This window comes from Eurypyga helias, unplaced genomic scaffold (genome assembly GCF_000690775.1).
Source record: "Eurypyga helias isolate BGI_N326 unplaced genomic scaffold, ASM69077v1 scaffold16661, whole genome shotgun sequence".
NCBI classification, from domain to species: Eukaryota; Metazoa; Chordata; class Aves; order Eurypygiformes; family Eurypygidae; genus Eurypyga; species Eurypyga helias.
The window spans coordinates 26,288-45,143 of NW_010232984.1; the positions used below are offsets into that span (position 1 = coordinate 26,288).

General features: G+C 37.6%; 1 protein-coding gene across 1 annotated transcript; it reads left to right on the top strand.

The window, feature by feature from the left end:
- Positions 1–3: 3 nt before the first annotated feature.
- On the top strand, positions 4–17,861 carry KCNIP4 (Kv channel interacting protein 4; the record flags this gene model as incomplete). The annotated part of the gene is made up of 6 exons (XM_010161592.1): positions 4–43; positions 6,126–6,196; positions 10,052–10,159; positions 11,300–11,404; positions 11,731–11,793; positions 17,694–17,861. Coding segments are annotated over 6 exons (435 nt in total), but the record flags the coding sequence as incomplete, so codon positions are not given.
- Between the last annotated feature and the right edge of the window lie 995 nt (positions 17,862–18,856).

An 18,856-nucleotide genomic window follows, 5' to 3' on the forward strand; every position in this document is an offset into this window, starting at 1 on the left:
GAAACCTTCAAAGAGATTTACTCTCAGTTCTTTCCACAGGGAGGTGAGTACATAGCAGATGTAAATAGTACTACAGGGTACAGAGTTATCTTTGTTAGTTCCCAAGTCTGACAAAGGAGACCGCTATTTGAATTAACGAGATCGTTTTCTCAAGCTCTGTCTGAACTCATGGGGTAGTTCCTTGATGGCTGGACACATTTTAAAGTATGTATTTCTGAATGAAATGCAGTGATATTTACAAGAAGTCAGTCTTCTATTATGAAGTCACTACCTGTGTTTGGTTATCTTTGAAAACTAGGTTTGCTGAGTCAGTTATTACTTTTTAAAGTTTCTACAGAGTCTTCCCCATTCTCTTTTATCTCACAGAAAATTTCACAATAGGAATTAAAACTGTAGGAGGCACTGAAGGTATCCCCTAATACTGATGGCAGAACCTCCTTGAAATCTGTGGGGTTTCTCTACTTAAATAAGGGCTTTTTTTTGCTAACCTTAATTTCAATTAATTAATTTCACACGGTTTCATTATTCTTTTATTTTCATTATCAGTGAAGTAACACAAGTTACTTTAGTGAAGTGTAGAGTGCAGTGAAGATAACACAGAAATGTATAACAGCTTTCTGCCTTGAACCATGGATTTTCTTTTACTTTGAATTGTATTCCTCTCCTTTTTTCCTCTTGCTTTTACCATTGAATCCCCCCTCTTCATATTCTTCTACAGCTCTTCAATCCTGCCTCTTCATCCTCTCCCACAGCTCTTGAGATTTGCACGTTTCCCTGGAACTGTTCATAGCTCTTTTTTTTCACTTCTATTTAAAAAAAACCCACACTTAATTGGTAGGAACAAAACGTCTCCCAATTAGTTTTATTTTGAATAAAGACCTAGAAGGTAAAGAGAAGCATTCAGTGTGGATTATCATCACTGAAATCCTGTAACAAGTACACACACTCAATAGGGAAGAACAAAGGGCTAAAACAGTTGACCTGCCTGCTGATTATTTCTGTACCTAAGCTTTTAAACCAGGCTAACAATTACAGTTTCAGATATTACATTTTTTTGTTATCCTGGCTAGTGAAAATAATTCTCTGCATGTAATTTGCTACACCTTTACTACACTTAAAATAATTATTAAAAAAAAATATTTCCTATTGTTACACTCAAAATTGTTTATGGACAAAGAGAAAGCACACCTTTTATACAAGTAAAGCTAAAAGGCATTATTAGAATAAAAGTAATCTTAGAAGCCTGATCTTTGTTAGTACAGACCTAATTGTTACAGAAAGAAAATAATATTAATGTAGCTAAAATTGATATATACTCCATGCCCTTACGGCAGCATCATCATCTGGGGGAGGAGGTGAGGACTGCAGTGGACTGTCAGCATCTGGAGTCCTTCCCCAGGAGGACCAGGATGTTCATGTTGGTGCTTTCTTCTTCTTTGCTCTAGGATTCACTTGGGATCACTTTTACATGTTTGCTAATGCATTTTTACACCTTTCAATTTCTCCATTGGTTTGCAGCTCTACATTACATCCAAACTTATTATAGGTGATACCTTTTACACGTGTTAGATACTATCTCTTTGTTCTCTTTCTAAACCCATTTTTGTCCAGCCCCATGTCTGCATTTCTTTAACTGACCACAGGTGAATTGTTTATACCTGTGGTGTCTCCAATGCCAGCCTGTGCCCCATCCCCTCTCATCCCACCCCTGCTCTCCTCTGTGCCGTATCCCATCTCTCTGATGCTCAAGGCTACTGGTAACATACAAGGCAAAAAGATCTTCTCTCCACTGCATCATTATGTTGGAGTTGTAAATATCTATTTTTACATAGAATAACTGCTTGTTTCTGCTACCTGTGTAAAGCTATAGCTGCAGCACAAAAGTAAAACTAATCAGCCTTAGAAACCTGATCAGTTTGAGAGACTGCTGTCACAGCTAAACCACAGGAAAAAAGCTGCAAGCTTCCGTCCTGGGGCAAGCTCCAAATAACACTTGTGGTTTCTTGGCAGCAATGGTGCTACTGCGTTACAGGGGCACGTGGTTACACTATTCACTGCAATTTCAACAATATACTCTATCTGCAACTGGGGAGCTATACTTTTCGGTGGGGGGGGGGGGGAACCAAACCAAACCAAACCAAACAGCTTTTTTTTTCTTGATTATTTGAACTTTAATGAAATGCAATAAAGAGATATTTAACAGGGTGGAAAGGTATTGAATCCAGATAATTCACTTAACAGTAACAGATGTTGTTGTGTACTAGTAACAGCATTTTAAGCTTTTTCAATAAAGCTATTTCAGAGATCTCAGCGAAGAGCACTGAGAAGTGACCATCAGAAGTTATCCTCTTCGTCTCCCCATCCTCCATGGCCTCCACGCAATGGCATGCATCCTCAGCAGTATATAAAGAGAGCACAAAAAAATGTGAAAGCCTTATGTAGTTTTCCTCAAGATGTCAGCAAAAATATTCCGTGGAAACAGCAAAAGAGCTGAATCTCCTTGGAAGAGTAACAGCTCATGTCTGTAAACCTTTAATTTCTATGGGCACACTGAGGCTTGAACTGTTCTGCGTGGGTTTTATGAGCTGTTTTGTAGGCGCCTGTGTTGGCTTTTGCCATTTTCTGAGAGGTATGGGAGCCAAAGTCTATTCTTTGTTCCTCATATTAGCCAAGGTATCTTCAAAGCACAATTGTTTGTATTTGCATATCCCTGCATGCTAACAACAGGCTGACATCATCGTATTTGTCTAGTTAAGCAGCTAGACCAGATACTTAAATCTTTGAATGTATTGTGTGCAGCCGAGGCCTTTAAATTTCAGGTGCACTTAAATCATTGTTTTTATGTACATCTGAATATTAAAGTGGAAAAAAAGTTCGGAAGTTGTCTCCAAATTAAAATGTGTCACACGTAGATTTGTACCGCAGTTTTCTGTGCAAAACCAGATACAGCATGATGTGTCATTATAACAATTCATATCTCTGCAAACAGAATGATCTTGTGTAATATTTTAAGCTTCAGGGTGACCAACCAATCGCCAAGAAGTAATTTTCCAATGGCATCCAGCAAGTCACTTCACCAAGCAACTTTGAAGGCAATCTAGGATAAGGGACAGGAGGACTACAAAGAGGATAAAGGAGACACAGTAAAAGTAACAAAGAAAATGACACAGAACTGCAGTAAAATGGATGTATTTTAAAAGGCAGAAGTAGCTCTGTAAAAAGTTTTCCATTCCAGAAAGGCACCCCAGTAACTTTTTAGAAACACAGATGAATTAATAGTTCCCCTGTGTTTATGCAGTAGGACGCCTGAAATATGACCTGGGATTCGTTCTTCAGCCGGGCAGGTCATAGATAAGAATCCAGCACTGAATAATTACTATACTCGTCCTTACTGATGAACAGAACAGATTACGTTCATGGTTTGACAAGGCATACTCTTGGATGTATAATGACTACCATTTTTTGCCTCTGATGTTTAAAATGCTTTAATGGTCTATTTCAAAGGAATTCTGATTTAATATCTGTTCCTGTCTCAACCTGTCAAGATACCAATTTAGCCTACTAGTTACAATATCAGATCCCTTAGAAGAAAACATATTTTATTTACAAACTTAAGCTTTTGTCTAACGTGATTAATGTTCAAGATTTAAGGGGGCAGGTGGAATCACAGTAAGTAGCTCTAACTAAAAGGCTAGTGTACCTCATTCTGCACTGGTTTTGAAGGCAAAAATTCAGACCAGAATTGCCTGAACAAACAACCCCAAAAAAGACCTCTGGTTTTGGTTTGGGTTTTTTTTTTCAGAAGGGGTTAATAAAAAGAAAAGATTCATCAACTAGAGATTTTTTTCATATACTGTCATACAAAAATAGTAGTACATTGTATCATATATAGACAACAATCAATAAAAAACCTTTGTGTTAACCTTTTATCTTTTCTGTAAATCTACAGGAAATTATTAAGAATATTTCACATGTTTTAAAGAAATGAATGCCAAGAGAACGGGAAATTATTTAAAATTCAGTTTACAGTAACCATACCTTTATAATATTTTTGTTCCCTGAAGATGGTTTGCATAGTATAGTCTGTTTCACAACAGAAGTCTCAGCAGATTATGGAAAATATGAATTTTAAAATCCTAAATGTAAACTTAAGTCAGGAAATTTACATTTTTCAAAGTGGGAATTTGTCTGCTAGGCCATGCTTAAACAATTACACTGATGACTGAATATATGGATGAATGAATGAATATCTCAGTACTGTTGGGGTTTTCCTTTTTAGTCTCTGAAAATGCATTAACAGACATAGGGCTTAAAGGTTGCAGATTTTTTTCTTGTTACAATTATTTCACGTCATATGAAACTGACATATTGAAGTAAGGCCAGACACTTTACTTAATATTATGTCTCAATCTCTGAAGCACAGTTTCGAGTTTTGGCATATTTGGTTCTTTGGGGTCAGGGTGGCATTTCAGGTGTGCGATGCATGACTATCACTCAGTTAAATTCAGAACAATATTTTGGGCTTAGACAACTAAAGGTTTTCAGGATTAGTACGAAAGGTAAAATGGTTTAGTGCCAAGAAATGAGAAAAAGGCATCTCAGCAGTGATCAGGTTTTTCCATGATCGGGAGGGGTTTGTCCTGCAAGGAGGACACAGATTTCATCATTTCTCACTTTTCTAAAAGTTTGTGAGGTTAATGTTAATTAACCTAAAATTAATTTAAACACATGAAATAGAAAGAGCAAAGAAATGAGTATTAAAGGTAAACAATACCTCAGCCTACATTAATTTGCATGGTTTTGAGGGAAGGAAAAGACACTGAGGAAAACTGACTTCCCACAGCCCCAGCAGCTTGTACCTCACATCAACAGGGCAGTCTCTGCAGAAGCTTTCTTTTCGCAATATATTACTGCTGGAGCAGGTTGTGCCTCTCAGAAGACATTCAGTGGAAATGGAAAGATGGATCTTTATGAAAACTTAAAGGCTTGACAGATATATATTCATGCTGTGTTATGCTTCTAAAATTAGTCGATATGCAAGTCATTAGGTTAGAAAAGTATACCAATAATTAGTGAAGGGATCACTTGTTTAAGGTCATCTTTCAGAGCCTTATTGACCACTTCAGTTAGTTGCAGTCAGTTCTTCCAAGGTTTTTAAGCACCTAGCTCTCACATGATGTTCATGGGAACTAGGCAGCAAACCAGCTGTAAGAATCTGTTTCTCTGTGGGTTAAGCCTAAGACGCGAGTGCAGCAGCAGCTTGTCTGACAAGAGCATCTTCAGCTTGGGAAACAGACCTGTCTTCTGAGTAAAAGTGATATGCCAGATGCACAGATGGAAGTGTCTGTCTGCCTCATTTAAAGTGAAGAAATTAATGCATTTTTCTTCCTTAACATATGAAATAGATCCCTTGTCACGGTCATTTAACTGATAAAGTAGTGTTCCTATTAACACAGGTTGTTTCAGAGTACAATAACATGCCTTCTTTGCTATTCATTCAAATATCAGTGATTAGTAGAATTGGGAATGAAAATGAATTCTAGACTAGAATTTTAGATTTTCTGTTCCTAACAGCGTAGCTACACACATACTGGCACTTAAAATTTATCCCTCCTTCCCTGCCAAAAAAAGAAGTTCAGACTGAATTCATAGAATCATAGAACGGTTTGGGTTGGAAGGGACCTTAAAGACCATCTAGTTCCAACCCCCCTGCCATGGGCATGGATACATTGCACTAGACCAGGTTCCTCAAAGCCGCATCCAGCCTGGCCTTGAACCCTTCCAGGGATGGGGCATCCACAGCTTCGCTGGGCAACCTGTTTCAGTGCGTCACCACCCTCTCCGTGAAGAACTTCTTCCTGATATCTAATGTAAACCTCCCCACTTTCAATTTAAACCTGTTACTCCTTGTCCTGGCACTACAGACCCTTGTAAAAAGTCCCCCCCAACTTCCTTGTAGCCCCTTCAGGTACTGGAAGGTGCAATAAGGTCTCCCTGGAGCCTTCTCTTCTCCAGGCTGAACAAGCCCAATTGAAAATTTAGTTTTGATATCTTATTTTTGTATCATGAATTAAATTAAATAAGATGCGCTTATTATGAATTTCTTTTACTGTTTTAAATTGTAGACTCCACAACTTATGCGCACTTTCTGTTTAATGCATTTGACACTGATCACAACGGATCTGTAAGTTTTGAGGTAAGTGATGCTGTTACTTCTTTCTCTGCAGTTGAATATTTTGCCATTCCTTGTAATTAAGTCCAGTTTGGTGGCTTTTATTATATGGCTCACATTATGAAAATTTAGCTTATATGACTCAAGTTTCAACTTTTTCTTCTTATGTACTTACAAAAGTCATGATTATTATTTTACAATTGTATATCTGAAAATAGGAACTCAGACTGTGCTGCTATGTAGTATTTTTATAAATCAGCTAATTTTAAAGGTAACAAATTTATACACAAGTCACATAAAATAATCCTTATCTTCCTCCCTGCCTCTGCAAGGTGAGGACTCTGAGCTACAACTAATATTATGGGGATGACTCAGCTAAAATAAGATTGCTCACACACCCGATTAGTCTATAAGAACAAACACAACTTCAGTGTTTCACTAATAATAACAGTGATGAGTAGTGATTGTCTCCTGGGCAGTAATATGAGGGTAGCAATTTAATGAATGCATCCAAGAGTGTTCAACACAAAAAGCCTCGTTTCATGGAGGAAATGAGCTAATTTTTTTCAGACAGTGGTGATCTCATAAGCATTTTAATACCAGCTGGTGTAAAGCAGCTACAAAGAAATACATCTCGTCTTAACAGCAGCTCCTCCTCGGTGACCTTTCTTTTACGTGCAGCAGTCACTTCTGTGCCTAACATTCATCACTTGATTCCTTTCCAAAATCCTAAGGTGCCTGCCTACCTACTTCTTCTGGCCTTGAACAAGACATAAAGAATCAGGTGGCATAATTTTAAGCTTTCCTATGGATTTGAGACAGCACTTATTAAGCTTGCTAATTAATTTATTAATGAACTAGTTCTCCCCAAAGATTTATTGAGGGATAAAGCAATCAGAAAGTCCTCAACAACCCTGCTAAGAGATAATTAATCACTGCTGGATAAAAAACAAATAGGAGTTAATCCCAGATCACAACCAGAGGGTCTATACAGCTCTAGTGTAGAACTGAAATGTGGGCAGGCTGCGATACACAGAATCTCCAATACAGCTGCAATGATGCTCCATTTTGCAACCCTTTAGTGAGACATCCCCCTTTTCTTGCAAAATTGAAGTCAGGCACAGGAGAGTTTAGCATTTAATGAGGTCTTCAGAGGTATTAGCATGCTCAGCAGGAATGGAAATGAGCTATTGAAAGGAGTAAAGGCAAGTACGAAAGCACAGACTTCTGTGCTTTTAACTCTGCTGTCACAGGCCAAAGGGACACCTGACCTAGAGTTGTGTCTCAGACCAGACCTCCTCCAGAGTTTTGGGTTCCTTTGTGACCTTAGAACAGATGTGTCTCTCCTTAGTTGCACAGCTGAGCAGGACTCTCCCTCTCAGTGGACAGTGCTGGCATCCTTAGGGGACGTAATGTCCAAAGAGTACTGTGAATCTTGCTTCAGAAATAAATAGGCTCTAAAAGCAGAATCCCCCCGCTCAGCACAGGTCAGATGTCTAAACCAGTAAGGAAAACACATCTGGGTACCCTAATACTGGGTAACGGGGGCTTGGGTGAATGCTCTGTGCTAAATGGGGTGCCCGATTCAATGTCACGGAGTTGGTGGTAACAAGGATATAGACAGACACTCTCTGCCTTTAGCAGCTACCCTAAATACTGTTGCTGTACACGGCATTCTGTGCTGGATTACCAGTTTAACAGCTAGCATAGGTGTAATGCTCCTCATATACACATCACCTCACCATGCAGCACCTTTTCTCACTGGAGATCTAGCCCAAAATACCCCATTAATTTAGCCTATGTCCATTGAGTCATATTTTCCATTTCTATATGATTTTATTGCTATATTCTTAAATTGCACGATAGTAAGTATATAGAAAAGATATTCCATCCCAACTGGTCTTTATTCAAGTCATCACAGCTTCCTCCTGTGAGAAGTCCTTGGAATATGGAAGGAAATGATTCACTCTTGCAAAGTTTAGAGCACACACCTAGAAGGATTTGGGTTGTCTCAGCTTTTATAAGGACATTCAGTCCTATGCAAAACAGCATAAAGTCGAGTGTTTTGATGCATCGTTTTTAACACAGATGACAGAAGGGCATTCTTGCAAATGGGGATATAATGATGCCAGGAAGCCACTTAACATATGTGCAGTGCATCAAAAAAAGGAAGAAAGAGAAATAGTGAGGAAAAGAAAAATAGATATGATTTGGATAGAATAAATGCAGAAATGTTTCTTGTGTCAAATAAAAAATAAATTCAGATTTCTGAAATATAATACTCCAAGAAAATAATGTTATTGCAGACCTCTGCGAAGGACTTCAGTGCAGAAAAGATGTAAAGAAATGGTACTGAAGTAAAAAGGTTAATTGCTAATGCTGTAATGTGATCAAATCTGCTCTGAAATTTCTTGAACATTTTAGTACTTAACAGTACACTGTTAAAGAGCTGTTTGGAGATTTAACCCTGTGACCCTCGATTAGTCATGGAGATGTAGACAAGACAAGTTGAGCAAACTCTTTCAACATTCACGTGTCCATTTACCCCAAAGGGAACATATACCAATAACACAGAAATTTATCACAGACAGAAAACCCAGAGCATACCACTTGAATTGCTAAATGACTGAAGATGTCAGAAGAGCTGTCTGTGCCTACCAGACCATCTGAGGCCATGATATCTGTGTATGCTTCACTGTATCAGGAATACTTACCTAACTGTGTGGTACCTCAAACCTTTATAATTTATGTCTAACCCCAGTGAAGTCTTTTCCAGCTTCCTGTTTTAAGGAGCTGCATAAACTTTGCCAGTGCTGATAAGAAACTTCTCAGCTTTTATAGTCTCTGCTGTAATGTTACTCTAATGTTATTTCTGTATGTCTTTGCCAGTGACATAGAAATGCACATTTAAATATAAGTTCTTGCCATATTCTGCTCAACCTATTGTGACGTTGATTTCACAGTTACGGGTTTACAAGCTTATCAAATAGAAAAAGGTTGGGGAGGGAGTTAGGAAAAAAAGAAGCCATTGTTAAAAAAATAAAAAAAGGTTAACATGCTAAGAAATACAGAAAACAGGTTGATGGCACATCCCAGTTGATATTTTCTCCAGTCAGGAACATGCTCACTAAATGCAAATGAGGTTTCTGCTGTGAAAAGATTTTTAATTACGAAACAAAAATCTATAACCAAATACTATACATCACTAACCTCAAAAGTAGTCTGTTTTCTTTTTGTGGAATAGCTTTAGAGCAATAGAGCACTAGCGGGTCACAAAACCACTAAGGTGGCACACGTATACATAATAAATATATTCCCTATCATATTTCCAGTGGAAGCTTTTAGTATTGAGATGTACTATAGCACACATTAAGTTTTTAATGTTGACTGCAGCAGATTGATCTAAGAGGTCTGGGAAACACATATTCCACTTCCAACAAGGTATAGATTTAACAAGAATTTAATGTTCCTTAGTAGATAGTTCTCCCAAAATTGGTCTCCTGTGCTTAGAATAATCTAACTCCCACTTATGCTTTTATTTGGACCATTAAATCATAGGGATTGCTTTTCCCTGGTATTAAGTTTAACAGCAACTGCTTATATGAGACATTTCAGAGGATAAATCCACTAACAAAAAATTACGGCTTATTTTATAGAAAATTACACAAATTACTTATTAATTATGAGTGTAGCATACAGAGCCTACATTTTTAATTATTTAAATAACCAGCAATCCTTAGCACTTACTGTGAAGCAAAAGAAAGAAACAGCACATATTTCCAGACTTCCGTGTTTCTCACAAATGCATTGGTTTAGATTTCTGAGTGTTTGTGTAAAACTGCTCAATTCCAATCTGACTAAGACCTTTTATCTATTTAGGATTTTGTTATGGGTCTCTCAATTTTACTCCGAGGGACTGTACAGGAGAAACTGAACTGGGCTTTCAATTTGTATGATATAAATAAGGATGGATATATAACTAAAGAGGTAAGGTCTACTTTTTACACTAATCACTGAAACTAAATGTTGCATTTGTTAAGTCCTACTTTCAAAGAAGAATGGCTTCATTCTCAAATTAGACATATTAACAAATAAACTTGTAAGATATGATTAAACCAGACATGCTAAAAAATAAAGGAATTTTCTCATTTTAAAGCTATATATAAACATTTAAAAGGAAAAATGATCACATAAATTCTAAAATGTCAGAATTTTCCAGGTACAGAAACATTTTCCTTCAATTTATGCCTATGTATTGGCACTAGAATAAAGTAGTTCAGTAGGATATTTGGAGTAAAAAGAATTAAGTGGGCCACAATTGTTACACATTTTATAAATCTACTTCTAAATTTATTTACTTGAAACAGAATTTATATGAAATGATTCCTACATGTTTTACTCTGCAAGGATTTAAACACATACTTAAATTACAGTGGGACCAACTGAGTGCCTTCATAAAAATATATGGTTTTCAAAATTGGGGTCTTTTTATAAATATGTAAATACTACACTTAAAATTTTACACTTGTAGAAATGTACACTTGTTGATTACAACACTTCCTACCAATACACTTTGTGATTATTATAAAAAGATCTATAGAATAATTTCTCAGCATATTAACAGATGATTTTTTTACAATTCTTATAGTTTTCACAAGCTGCTCTGTTAACAAAATTCAAAGCTTTTGATATGAAAAAGAGAAGTCTTTGCATATGTGTAGGTGTGTGCATGGGTTTTTCTATTTTTGCTAAGGAAAACTCAGTTGTAAGCAGCTGATGTGCTTTGACCATTCACTTGCTGTTACAGAACTTCTTTTCCTGTTTAGTTTTATTCACAACACCTCAGCAGATTCTGCCCACAATCCATGAACTTGCACATATTCTAAATCATCTAAAATCAAAACCATACCTCTGCATCCATTTAAAAAGTTTATTTATGAAAGCTGAACTAACAGGCTAGAATTTCTAGGAACATAGTCGTTCCTTCTTGAAGCTGTTCAGTCATAAAATAACAGGCACAATCTCGAAGTTTTATTCTAGAATGTAAATCCTAAGGAACATTTATGCATTCTGAGTCAAAGCTGTGTCTACAATACACCTTGCGTTACACAGACATATTTTTTTTAGGAAATGCTTGATATCATGAAAGCAATATATGATATGATGGGGAAATGCACCTATCCTGTTCTCAAGGAGGATGCACCTAGACAACATGTGGAAACATTTTTCCAGGTGGGTCAGGTAACATAGGGAGCCAAAAAGACTGCTCTCTTAGCAGGTATGGAAAGGTTTTCCCTGTTGTAACCGCTCTGATTATCCTACCAATTTTGCAATCCTTTTTCTTCTCTGTGGTTCCCTCCCAAGTTTGTCAGATCTACTCATTATCTTGCCTTTTCAACAATAATCTCCTTAAGCTTATTCTAGTATGTCACTTCATCTTTACAGCATTTTGGCCTAGTTGTTCCTAGGCTGACACATAACTGAAATGAATAATAAAAATAACTGGTTTACACAGGATTTCAGAGGGATAAACCTATGTTCTTATTCTTTCCGAACAGAAAATGGACAAAAACAAAGATGGAGTAGTTACCATAGACGAATTCATCGAGAGCTGCCAGAAAGTAAGTACCCAGTGATAAATACTGAACCTGCATTTGTTGGCTAGTGCTATCCTAGTGCTACACAGATTTCTGGAGTGACAATGATGGTAATCCTAATACCAGTCACAGTATTTTCCCAAGGTAGAGTATGTATGTACACCATTACACAAAACCACTAAAAAAGTAAATAAATCTGTGACCTTAATCTGTAGTAGAGATGTTACATACAAACTGTCATTCCTTATTAGACAACTTTCTGCATCCCTTTCTTTAGCAGTGTTTTGTTTGTATTTGACAGCAAAGAGATTCTTCACTTGCAGCTAAATATTTATTTCTATCTTCTGCCCATGCTGGGGAACACATTCCTGTTACAACTAGCATATAGTCACAGCCATAACAACAATATTGCTTGAAAATTTGTCATCTATAGATAGGTTTCTCAAACAGCAAGCTGTGACCTGCTGAAAGCCTTAAATGGAAGAGTGCAAGGAGCTTGCAAAGTATTGGATGGCAGGAGTTAACAGCAGGCAAGTTTTCTCAAGGCAAGGGAGTGAGAACTGACTGCGATTATCAATTGCAAGTGTTTACACTACCCAGGTGGCTGTTAATTTCCTCCAATGGATGAAAGCAGCTCATTGCCTCTTGAGCCAGGAATGAGAATAAACTTCTGCAGCAGGAAAGTTTTCATTCCTCTGCCCTTCAGAAACCAGCTTGCTCTCAGACCAGGAGACTGTGAGGAAAGATAAGTTGTATTTTCAGAAATGTATGGAATGGTTGTTAATATTTCAGTTAAAAAAATGTAAGAAAAAGTATACATGGCATAGTACAAAATAATGATGGCAAGCCTTGGGCATGGTAAGAGTTTGTTATGTAAAGTGTCACATTAGACTTTAGTGATAAGATCGGCTTGATTACATTATGCAAAATGATATGGCAAATAAAAGCAACACTATTTGTTACAGTGAGAAATATATGGATTCATTGTAGTGTTGTGCTGATACCTCAGCCTTGTCCAGGCTTGCTGATTAATACAAAGCCAACACAGACCAGCATTACAGACTGTATGTATTGCTTCTTATCTCTTAACCCAAGAAGAAAGCTGTAGACAAAAGAGGACAAGACTAGCAAGGTAAATGCAATTAGTGAGTGACAGATTTATAACCATTTGGAACAGGGAAAGCTGAACAGATAGCTAAGATGATTTAGAATTGGTAAAGTTTATGTGCATTTACATTCTTTGGGATTGCTCTCATGAGCACAGCTATCTAGTAAGTGATTCTCTGATTGATTTTAATCTACTGGTTTTGGGGGGTGAAAGAAAGGCAGCTCTTCTGACTGTGGTTGGTTTGTATATCCCTAGCAACGGGTGTTGGGTAAGGTCTTATCTGTGGGCAGTGCTCTACTGCATTGACCACGGCTCTAGCTTGTCAGTCTTGTTCAAATGAAAGGCGTTTGTTCTGCTAAAGCTGAGAGATCATCAGAAACAGAGGTGAGGTTTATTTCCTGGCTGAGGTCTGCAGAGTTCTGGAAATTAAATGAAAGATTAATCTGAATATGACAGCCATCGTGGTGATGGGCTGAGTGATTCATTTACAAAGCAAACTAGTACCTTCAGTAAGGAATTGCCTGCTCTCCTTTTCCAGTGTGACTCACAGTTTCTCAGTTCTGTTAGAAAATTTATTTCTCTTTTCTGATTATGCAGAATACAAGTGAGAAAGGTGTTCTCTGAATGGCTACATGACAGACACACCATACGCTTCTTGACACTTACCTCACCTTCACTTGCTTTTAACTATTTTTTTTTGGTATTTTTGATATTTTGTATCAAAGTGTCTTGCTGCCTCATTTTTTGTCTCTCTGCCTACTAAGACATGTTATTCTGAGATATCTGAGCTGCAAAGTGTGTAATTCATGTTTATATCAAGATTTGGTATTGGAAATTAGATTTGGGGTTAGGATTCAATCCAAGTCCTTCAAGAAAATTGATTCAGTCATTAACGTGGCTTTAGCCTTTTCAGGATTACATTTTTCCCAAAGGACAGTAGTAGCTGCTTCCTTTTAACACACAGCTGTAGGAAAATCTTTTTTTTTTAATATCCTAATGGGTACAAGAATGATCTAAAAAGATTAAGGTTCAGGTTCCTTTCTTTCCTCAGCATGCAGTGAGTCACATCACTCCAGGAGCAGAGTCTCATCTTTCATGACCATTTAACAATGCCAAAATCAAAATTAAATAATCCTGTGATCCTTCCTGTAGTAAATCTGCCTGTGTTTTAGACCTGCCATGCAATATTTTTGTTTTCCATATGTTCCTGTGTTATGGAGAAAGTGTTTATCATTATTGCCTTTCATTCAGTATCTCTTTCTCAAGCTGTAAAGTACCAATTTATTCATTTTTTACCCCTAGGAAAACCAGTCCACACCTTTAATCACCCTTGGTCTTCTCGCTAGACCACAGCCAGTTCTATTGTCTTTGGTTACCAGGATCAGAACATTCAGCACACCAGTTGCTCCCTGGGCTTTAACAGCTATGGTAGCTTGGTAGCTATGGTACCTCTACAAACCCTCCTTTGGCACTTACAGATGTTAGAGCACATCTGCCCAAACTCTTCCCTGCCAGTTTGTATAGCCAATGGCTGTGCCTCAGACCTTGGAATGGAATGCCCATTGATGAACATAGCAGCCAACATCTGGTGCAGCTGAAAGGATGTGTTTGCCAGCCCCTCAGTTCCAGCTCAAGCTGTGAGATTAGAGTCAAAACAGTGCCAAGAGACAATCACTTCAAAAAAACCCTCAACCAACTCGAAAGCTCAGATCCCCTCTGGTCTGTATCTTAAAACAGACTAGAAGCCTTTTCTGACAGGGAAAGGCCGCACAAGCCTTTTCTTGGAACAATCTCTCAGACAAGAGTTGCCAGCGTCCAAGCACTGCATCCCTCTGTTTTGAGCTGGAACACAAATTAATGGGTCTTAGAAGTACATCCCTTTTTCTGGTTTTCAGTCATAACTAAGAAAAGCATGGCATGCTTACTTTAAGAGCAAGGAGGAACACAGCACAACATATTTGAATACAGAGGCTCTACCTAAGTTCCTGGGATAGCTTCCTGAGGTTGCCTCTGGTGCGCTCTTAAACACCCTGTGCTGGGTACTGGTTTAGCACAACTATCAGTGCAGTAGCTCTGTACAGCCTGAGGTGTACAGCAAGTTCAGGACTGTTAATGCACAGTCCCAGTGCAAAGAATGGCCTGTCCACTCACAAAGTGTGAAACGGGTATGTAGGGAATTACAGAGCATTCAGGCTTTGAGCATGGTCTGCTCTGGTCAGTGTAAGGACCTCATTGCCCACGATTAAGTGAGGACAGCGAAGGTGCTTTCCCTCATCCTCCCTGTGTCTTGGGACAGGGAATGTTTATGACCTGATTCCCTGTCCTCCCTACCCCATGTGCTTGAATGTCAGTCTCCCACCCAGACTGCAGGAGTCTCCTGTTCTCACAAGAGAAATGGACTATCCTCTCCTCGGCGTGTTGGATTGAGTCCCAGAGGGTGGCTGCTGTCTGACCTGTTTGTATAAGTAACCAAATAGCCAAGAGGTCCTGGGAAACAGAAGTGTGGCTGACTCAAGGGCTGGGCACTGCTCGGTTTCTCATCTGCCTCCTTTCACTGCTTGGTGCGGGAGTAAAATGGTCTGACTCGGGCACTGCTTCACATGTACAGCAGCACCAGGAAGAATAGGGGCAGAGGACTAAGGCGTGCATGGGCGAATGACTTAAAGCTCCTTCTGATAATGATAAAAAGGCTTATGGGATAGATATTTTCTGCAGGATTAAGACATGCATACACAATGCTGATGGCTCTGGGCTAGCCTGAAAACAAAGCAGCAGTCTCAAATTTCAGTAGCAAAACACTCAAAATTGGCTGAAACTAGGTCAGATCTGGGAAAGCTCATTCATCCATGGTTTGTGCTTGATATGGACTATGCTTCATATGCGCTAACACCTCCTAATGCCTTGACTTAGGAATCATTGCACAAATGTAGTATGAAGAACTGTTTAGAAAAATGTACTGAAAAAAAGAGGCAAGCAAGAAAGATACGCTTGCCAGACAATTCCAATGCAAGCATTTGCTTTTTTTGCCTTTTTATTTTTTTTAAGATGTCACCATGTTCCAAATATTATGACAAAGCTGTATTTTCTTGTGAAGACTTTTCCCATTTGACTGACTAAAAGAGTGGCATTTGGAAGTCTTCTGTATAGAAGCAGCAAACCTCAGAAGTATGGAGCTGATTTTAGAAAACTAGTAGTTTCATTAGTGATGACACATATAGTAGAAAATTGATAGGAAGTGTCAGAACACTGTTTCTAGATTAAGATCATGTTTGCTTTGCCCATTTGCTAACCTTAGTTGCCAATGTATATAGAAAAACATTTGTAATTAATTAGATGACAAATTATTCCAGTTAAACCGAACTTTAACCTTACATCAGTCAGTGATCTTCAACGGTACGTTGATGTTTCAAAACAATGCAGTGGGGAAAACATAGTTTACTTTAATTCACAGTAACTTAACATAGTCAATTTCCTATACAAACTGTTTAAGAATTTACCTACATAACATTTTTTTGAAATTAAGTATTGCTTTGGTAAGTTAGTTTTTAGCAGCACAAAATAGCACACAGATCACTTCTTATCGCAGCATCACTTGAGATGACATATGGAATCAAAGCTGAAAACCTTGCTGTACACGTTTCACATCATAAATTAAGAAAATTACTCAGACTTGTCATTTTCTATGAAGCAAACCACCCGCTAGACTGAACAGTGAATAGTTTAACTGGAAATTGATGCTGATTGTGTCTTATTGGAACATTAATGCTCAGAAGGCCTACATACGTATCAGTACTGGAGAATACTAGGAGGTAACATTTCTAAGAAGTGGGGGAGTTTAGGCACCTCCTTCATTAAACTTCCTAAAATATTCTATCAAATTTAGTCTTTTTATTCACTAGAGTTAAAGGTGGCTAGATTGTCTGTCAAGAAAGTACTAAATGGTGTGCATTCAGGTTCCAAAGTGGGTCATTACACTGGAGATCAGCAAATGCTAAATGAGCACGTAATATACTCTTGTATTGTGTATATATTGTCTTGTGCAACCAACTGTTGATCCAGAAGCATCACCAAGTATGGGCTACTACAAGTAAACTCGTTCTTCTATACACTATAAGGTAAATATTACAAAAAATATTTGTTTTTTCCTGACTGCTGTGCTGAGAGATTTTTATTGGTTGAATACGGAGTGATGAACCAGTAAGCATTACTCACAACTTGGAAGCCAAAGGTTTAGTTATCTACCTAATACAAGGCAATCAGACAGCAGAAGAGGCCTTGGAAAGCAGTCAACAACTTTCAGTGTGAACACAGAAAATCTGAGCTGAAGGGTCAGTGTTGCGGTGATATTTGCAGAACTGGCTGACTCTTGGGTTTGTGCAAAGGTGCACACTCTCATCTATTTTATTTTAGTCATCCCTAGCTATGCAACCGGATGTCTTAGAACTGCAAAAAGTCTCCTGCATATGATACACAGGATGAGCAATTTTATGTACGATGGGCACACAGATACAACTATTCCTTGAGTATTTGTCTCTATGTAATTTGTTATACTGCATATAAACTTATAACCTCCAAAATGTTTTTAACATGCTGGTTGATTCTTGAAAGAATATTTTTGATTTAATTAACGTATACAAAACCCTATTAAAGTGTAGATCCATTAACAGACATTTTCTGTTAACAATTTCTGCAAACAAGCTGAAAAATAATGTCATTAACTAAACCACAGTTAGTTCTACCCAATTTCACTATAGATATTGGCCAGCTATGTTTGTAATGGTGTATGATTTTTGGTTTTCTGTTGTCTTTTTTACAGGATGAGAATATAATGCGATCCATGCAGCTCTTTGAAAATGTGATTTAATGAAGACACTAGGTCTACAACTAATGGACAAATATGCGCTATTCTGCAACATTATCCAAAAGATGGTTTTCCCACTTTATCATAAATAAAATTCCTCAGCTTTATACACTGAGACATGTATTATGCAAATATTTTTTTTATTATTATAAACTTTTCCCAACAGAAAGCTTTTGAAATTATACAATTTAGCACTTCAACAGTGGCTACTTAGTTAACAAGATTGTTTTGAAAGGTCAGGTTTTTATTCCAAACCCGAACATAATAATAACTGACATTATGCAGCTTTATTATCGTTCCAACCCCTAGACAAAATAGATACTATCACAAGGAGATGAAATAAATACTCTTAGTTTTGCTACTCATTTCTACTGGATTAAACTCCAGGTGTTTGAGTGTATTTCTTAAATCATAGCTTCTAATTCATATAGAGGCATTACCATGTATTTTCTGTTCATGTTTGTATAGTGTAGTCCTCGTTTTTTGAATAATACTTTGAGTTAAAGTGCTATGATCAATGTGCAATGCACATCTTGCTGCAATTGCCTTCCACCTTTGACTTGCTTTTCTCTTCAAGAAAAAACCCCAAACCTCACAAAATAGATAACTTGAGAGGAAGAACTGTTATAGAACAGAAATGAAATTGCTTATAGGTAGATTTGCTCCCTAAAAAAATACGAGTAATCTTCTATCAATCACCCTTGTCTAGTAACTCTGCATTTAATTTATCTTGAGTCCTACATACCGTATTTCTAATTCTTCTTGGATGTGTCACCAAGTTCTTTGCTTAAAATTAAGGATCTTCTGAATTCTAACTTCTCATGAGGAAACCTCAACTGGATTCTAACTGTTTTCATAAGTACGTGTCTTTCTGCCTTTAATGAGGAAAAAGGCATGAACTTCTGAAACTTCCATCCCACTTCAGTGCTTAGAGTGAGCATAAGTATGTAGTAACATCTACTAATAATGACAGCTAGACAGGCTAGCATCTGTGCCAGCTGTTTGTACTATCTTTAATGATGAATCAGAATCAGGAAAAAATTGGAAACTTCAGCTGTACAACATCTGTGTGTGATTAATGCATTACTTTTTTTTTTAGTATTTCTTCATTAAGATTG